The sequence below is a fragment of the Galeopterus variegatus genome, unplaced genomic scaffold (genome assembly GCF_000696425.1).
Source record: "Galeopterus variegatus unplaced genomic scaffold, G_variegatus-3.0.2 Scaffold10268, whole genome shotgun sequence".
Lineage (NCBI taxonomy): Eukaryota > Metazoa > Chordata > Mammalia > Dermoptera > Cynocephalidae > Galeopterus > Galeopterus variegatus.
The window spans coordinates 57959-65048 of NW_007736379.1; the positions used below are offsets into that span (position 1 = coordinate 57959).

General features: G+C 40.4%; 1 protein-coding gene across 1 annotated transcript in view; it reads right to left on the reverse strand.

The window, feature by feature from the left end:
* LOC103609901 (serine/threonine-protein kinase LATS1-like) overlaps positions 1–2546 on the reverse strand; it is a 9640-nt gene extending 7094 nt beyond the window's left edge. The window contains exons 1-2 of the mRNA XM_008594162.1: positions 2250–2546; positions 1932–2038 (exon numbers count right to left, since the gene is read on the reverse strand). Of these exons, the coding sequence (XP_008592384.1) occupies positions 1932–2038; positions 2250–2409 (267 nt within the window). The 5' untranslated portion in view covers positions 2410–2546. The remainder of the gene's footprint in view (positions 1–1931; positions 2039–2249) is intronic.
* Positions 2547–7090: the final 4544 nt, after the last annotated feature.

Here is a 7090-nt window from a genome sequence, read left to right on the forward strand (position 1 = left end):
GTTATCTTTTTGACATCTCTAGTGATACCACCTTTCTTGTTCTTGATATGGGTAGTTTGCGTCTTCTTTCTTTTCAGATCAGTCTGACTATAGGCTTAGCAATTTTAATTCATTGTCTCAAAGAACCAGCTTTTGATTTCATCCTCTTCTCTATTGATTTTCTATTTTCTACTTCGTTGATTTCCATTCTAATCTTTATTAATTTCTTTCTTTTGCTTATGTACAGTTTAATTTTCTGTCATACATTTTAATTCCATGTATGTAATAAACTCCATACTACATTGTTATTATTTTTGTTTAAACAGCAAATTATCTTTTAAAGAGATTTTTTTTTTCCTTTTTGTCTTTTTTCGGGACCGGCAACGGGATCGCAACCCTCGGCGTTGCCCCCGCGCCTCGCTCAGCCAGTGAGCGGGAGCCGGTCTGTACGTGGGATCCGAACCCTCGGGCGGGAGCGCCGCCGCGCTTCCCAAGCGGCGCACTATCCAGTGCGCCACTGGGCCGGCCCTGGATGTTTGATTTCTTTCAGTAGCATTTTACAGCTTTCAGCATACAGCTATTGTTTATGTTCTGTTAGATTTATACCTAAGTATTTCATTTTGGAGGAGTTATTGTTCTAAAATTTCAGTTTCCAGTTGTTCATTGCTTGAATATAGAAATACAATTGTTTTTATGTGTTATCCTCATACACTACAACTTGCTAAATTCACTTATTAGTTATTAGTTCTATGAGATTTTTGTAGATTCCCTGGGATTTTCTATATAGAAAATGATGTCGTGTGAACAGGGGAAGTTTTTATTTTTTCCTTTCCAATCTGTATGCTTATTATTTCTTTTCACTATTGTATTGCACTGGCTAAGACTTCCAGATTGATGAAAATGGACATCCTTGCTTTGTTCTCAATCTTACGGGGAAAGTATTCAATTTCACACACACACATACACACACATTGTGGGTGTGTGTGTATACAAGTATATATGTATGGACACATACACATATAGATATGCATATACTTATATAAATACACACACACACACAAATGAAGGCAAAATAGACATTTTCAGACAAACCTGGGAGAATATATTACCAGCAGACCTACACTACAAGAAATTCTAAAAGAAGTTTTAATATACCATTAAATGCAACAAAAGAGGTAGTTACAGCTAGTTACAGCTTGCTGGGGTTGGGGGCGGGGTTGGGCTGATGACAAGAGAGAATCATAGAGGACATGATATCTCAGGAGATTCTCAAAGAATGATTGAGAATGATCAGGATCTATCCAGGCTTCAGAAAGGAGGGAAGATTGTGCAAGATGGGAGAGAAGTAAGTAGGACATTCCAGACAGAGGGAATGGTATGAACAAAGGAACAGAGGACAAATCTGAACGTCAACCCACAGACAAAGGAACCACTAAAGGTTTTTATCTTTTGGTGCTGGCCACAGGGTTCAAACCCTGGACCTTGGTGTTATCAGCGCCATGCTCTAACCAACTGAGCTAACCAGCCAGTCTTATAGGGTTTTAAATGAAACAATGTATGGTCAAAATTGTGAGCAACTTCTAACTTAAGTGCCAGAGGTATTTTCAAGTGGTGATAGGCATTTATTTATAGCTGGGGGCTGGAATGTGCATGGAAAGAGGCAAAGGTAGGAGGCAGTGGCTAACAAGGAGTAAACCGAATAAAACTTCGAAAGGGACTACAGACCTTTATGAGAATAAAGTATGAACACAGTGTGTGAGTGAGGGAGGACTTATGGTGATAGTGGGATGATGAAGATTAGAATTCATATGTGGAATTTTTGTGGGTTCATATATCCTTAAAGTTTATTCTTTAATTCCAGATTAGGATGCTATAAGTGAAAAACTAATAAATAAAAGCCTACAGTGTAGGGACTTTGTGACAATTCTTTTGGTATAGATTCTATATCTTACCTTCATTTGTGTTTCTAATGGTGTTTGTGCCAAGAAAGGAGGCTGTCCTACCAACATTTCAAAAAGAATAACACCAACACTCCACCAATCACATAACTGTGTGTATCCTAAAATAAGATACCAAAGTTATAGTTATTCATAAGCACTTTTAAAAAAATGCTCATAATTAATATAATCAAAATTAACAAGAAATCACCAATTTGGACTGTAAAATTAATATTTTTATTATAAACCTGAAAAATAAGGCATATTATATTGTAAATTTTGACGGGTCTAAAGGCTTGTTGGGGTTATTTATAAAACAAATAAATGCTTTACCTGTTCGTAGCAACACTTCAGGTGCAATGTAATTGGGAGTCCCAACCAAAGAATGTGCTAGACATCGCTGATGCTGGCGTGCAGCTCTCCGTTCCAGAGGCTTCAGTCTATCTCCACATCGACAGTTTGAAGGATCACCCCATTCATTACTGAAATCCATGCTATCTTGCCGTGGATGGTCACCTGTACAGTAAAAAAATAAAGCAACAAGGACAAGAGTAATCCTAAAGTCTGTTTAAGTTTTTGATATCATGGTTTAGGGTTAACAACATTCTCCCTTGTGACAAACTAAGATACAACATATGCTAAATCACTGATAGTGTTTATTACTGACTAGAGCCTGCTCTCTGGGATATCAATAGGAAAACTTTTATGCTAAGAAATTAATCTAAGATTCAGTAATTTACTCAATTACTTACTCAATGTTAAATAATGATAATACAAGTCATATGTGGGTTGGATTAAGAATTTGTTATTCAGACTGCTCCCCATTACTACTCTGGACAAACTTTCAAATAAATTTGATCAGTGTTTCACTCATTCACAAATGACAATGACAAATAAGAAAGACAAAGTTCTTCTCTCAGGCAGCTTACACCCTAGTGGGGAAGAAACACAACAAACAAATACAGTCAGGTGCCATGTAACAACATTCTAGTCACCACAGAAATGATGGTCCTATAAGATTATAATGGAGCTGAAAATTTCCTATCACCTACTGATATTGTAGCTGTTGTAACATTATAGCACAATTACTTAAAAAAAAAATTTAGTGTAGCCTAAGTGTGCAGTGTTTATAAAGTCTACTGTAGTGTACAGAAATGAGCTAGGCCTTTGTTGTCAGTCACTACTCACTAACTCACTCAGAGCAACTTCCAGTCCTGTAAGCTCCATTCAAAGGTGCCCTATGCAGGTGTATCATTTTCTATCTTTTATACTGTATTTTATATCCTGAATCTATTCACTTCTCTCCAGCTCCACTATAACTATCCTAGTCCAAGCTTACCTGTAATAGCATCTTTTCCCCCTTAAGTAATACACTTTATTTTTTAGTGATTTTAGGTTTACAGAAAGTAGAGACAGTTTCCACATCCACCTCCCCCACAGACACAGTGGATTAGTCCATTTCTGCTGCTTGTAACAAAATACCTGAAACTGGGTGATTTATAAGAAAACAAAATTTACTGCTTACAGTTTCTGAGGCTGGGAAGTCCAAAGTCCAGGGAACACATGTGGTATATAAGAAAACAAAATTTACTGCTTACAGTTTCTGAGGCTGGGAAGTCCAAAGTCCAGGGAACACATGTGGTATGAGCCTTGGTGGTGGCAACAGTGATGGCAGAGTATCACATTACGAAATCGTGGAGCAGAGAGAGCAGAGGAACTAACCTCCTCATTCACTCTCCTTTTAAAGCCCTCCAAACCATGCCCTGACCACCATTATTAATCCATTCACTAGGTGTGGTTCTACAATCTAATCACCTCTTCAAGGCCCCACATTTCAATTACCATAATAGGATTTCCCACTCTCAACAATTACAGTAGGGATTAAGTTTTTTTGGGGTGGGGGGACATTCAACCCAAGGCGTTCCACCCCTGGCCCCCCAAAACTCACGTCCTTTTCACATACAAATACATTCATTCCATCCCTAAAGTCTTAACTAGTTTCAACTTAGAAGTCCAAAGTTCAAAGTCCAATCTGTGTAATCAAAAAAAAAGTTATCTACTTCCAAGATACAATGGTGGGACAAACATAGGGTACATATTCCCATTCCAAAGGGGAGAAATAGGCCAAAAGAAAGGTGTAACAGGTCCCAAACAAGTCCAAAACCCAGCAGGACAGAAATTAAATCTCAGGGCTGGCCCATGGCTCACTCGGGAGAGTGCGGTGCTGATAACACCAAGGCCCCGGGTTCGGATCCCATATAGGGATGGCCAGTTCGCTCACTGGGTGAGCGTGGTGCTGACAACACCAAGTCAAGGGTTAAGATCCCCTTACCGGTCATCTTTTAAAAAAAAAAAAAAAAAAAGAAAAAGAAAAAGAAATTAAATCTCAAAGCTGGCTAATCATATACACTGACTCCATGTTTGACGTCTATGCTGGTGCAGGGGTTGGGTCTCCAAGTCCTTAGGCAGCTCTGGCTCTTATGGCTTTCCTGGTCTTTTTTTTTTTTTTTCTTAAAGATGACTGGTAAGGGGTTCTTAACCCTTGACTTGGTGTTGTCAGCACCACGCTCTCCCACGTAAGCGAAACGGCCATCCCTATATAGGGATCCGAACCCATGGCCTTGGTATTATCAGCACCACACTCTCCCAAATCAGCCAAGGGCCAGCCCATGGCTTTCCAGATCTGAGGACATGTTTCAGTTCTCATAGGCTGGCACTGCACACTGGTAGCTCCACAGGTTGGGTCTTCATGGCAGTCCTGCTGTCATGGCTCCACTAGGAATGGCACTGTTGGGTTTTTTCTGCTGTAATGCTGACCCCACATTTCCTCTTGGCATTGCTCTAGCAAAGTCTCTATGTGGTGAATTGCCCCTGTGACAGATCTCTTCCTGGGCTCCCAAGCTTTTCCATATATCCTTTGAAACTGAGGTGAAGGCTCCGAAGCCTTCAGAGTTCTGGCACTCTGCTAGCCTGCAGATCTAACACCACGTGGATGCCGCCAAGCCTTCCAGCCAGTATCTTTCAAAGCTGAAGGTCCAGCCATGCCTGGGGCCAATTTAACCAAGGCTGGAGCAGCAGGGGTGCAAGAATCAGCATTCCAAGGGGGCCCTGGGTAGGGAGCCCATGGAGGACAACTCAGGCCTGGTCTCCAAGACCATATCGTCTCACTGGGTCTTTGGGTCTGAAATGGAAGGGTTGGCCCCAGAGGCTTCTGCAATGCCTTCAGGGCCTTTTCCCCCTTCTCTTGATAATCCCTTTCTTTTCTATTAATCTTAGCACCATTGCATTTTTCTTCTGAAAATGCTCTCTGCTTCTCTACCACATGGCCAGGCTGCAAATTTTCCAAATCTTTATGCTCTGCTTCCCTTTTAAATTCTGGCTTTATGTCTTGCCTTTGCCACCATAACTTAGCATAGGCCGTTACAAGTAGCCATGCAGTTTCCTTAATGCTTTGCTGCTTAGAAATTTCTTCCACCAAATACTCTGGTTCACAGCTCCTAAGTTCCAACTTCCACAAAGTCCTAGGGCATGGACACAATGCAGCCAAGTTCCTTGCCAGTTCATAGCAAGGGTATCTTTGCCCCAGTTTCCAATAAGTCTCTTTTCATTTACATCTGAGATCTTCTGAGAATGGTCTTTACTGTCCACATTTCTATCAGCATTCTGCTCGCCACCATTTAATCAGTCTCTAAAAAGCTCCAAACTTTCCCTGGTTTTCTAGTCTTCTAAACTCCCACCAGCAGCAAGGCTTTTTCTAGCCTGATCCTTCAAGTTCTTCCAGCCTTTTCTCAACACCCAGTTCCAAAGCCACTTCCACATTTTCAAATATTTGTTATAAGCAACACCCAACTTCTCTGGTACCAATTTCCTGTATTAGTATGTTTCTGTTGCTTATAACAAGATACCTGAAACTGGGTGATTTATAAGAAAACAAAATTTACTGCTTACAGTCTCTGAAGTTGGAAGTCCAAAGCCCAGGGAACATATCTGGTGAGAGCCTTGGTGGTGGCAACAGTAATGGTAGAGTATCACATTGCAAAATGGTGGAGCAGAGAGAGCAGAGAGACTAACCTTCTCATTCACTCTTTTTAAAGCCCTACAAACCATGCCCCGACTGACCACCATTATGAATCCATTCACTAGGTGTGGTCCTAGAATCTAATCACCTCTTCAAGGCCCCACATTTCAATAATCATAATAGGATTTCCTACCCACAGTGGTTATAGTGGGGATTAAGTTTGGGGGGGGGGTGGACATTCAACCCAAGGGCACACAGTTTCTATCATTAACATGTTACATTAGTGTGGTATGTTTGTTACAATTATGAACCAATATTGACATATTATTATTAAATCAATTTTATATTAGGGTTCCCTCTTTGTGTTGTATAGTTCTGTGGGTTTTGCCAAATGCATAATGTCATCTATTCACCATCACAGTATCACATAGAATAGTTTCACTGCCCTAAAAATCCTCTGTGATCCATCTATTCATCCCTCCCTCCCTCATCCCCCGAAACCCTGGTAGCCACTGATTTTTTTTTTTCATTACCTCAAACACTTATTGTTTCTTTGTGTGGGGAACATTCAAAATCCTCTCCTCTAGCTAACTGAAACTATACAATAGTTAATTATAGTCTCTGTACAGTTCTATAGAACACTAGGTATTATCCCTATGAGAAAACTGTTCAGTAGATCAGTTAGGTTTCTAGCCCTCTTCTTATAACAAGCCTTAGTCTTTGGCAAGGCACAGATGTACGGTGGTTCGTTTGTTTATAAAGGCAACTTCTTGGTGAGATGTGAGCAGCAATAGATCCTATACCCTTTGGCTTCTGCCTCCAACCAGTACTTCTCCTCCCAGAGATGTCCCTGCTTGCCTTCTTGAGCATCTATTTAGCTACAAGAAGTGTGGGAGAAAGGGGGATTGTAATAGCCTCTTAACTGGTATCTGTTTTCACTCTTGCCTTCCCTCTGTTTTCCACACAGCAGCCAATTTTCTTTTTTAAAAGCATAAATCAGATCTTGTCATCCTCTTGATTCAAGCTCCAATATCTTTCCAGTTGACTTTTGTATGTTTAGATACACAAATACTTACTATTGCCTACATTATTCATTACAGTAACATGCCGCACAGGTTTGTAGCAGAGAAGCAATAGGCTATACCATGTAGGTTTG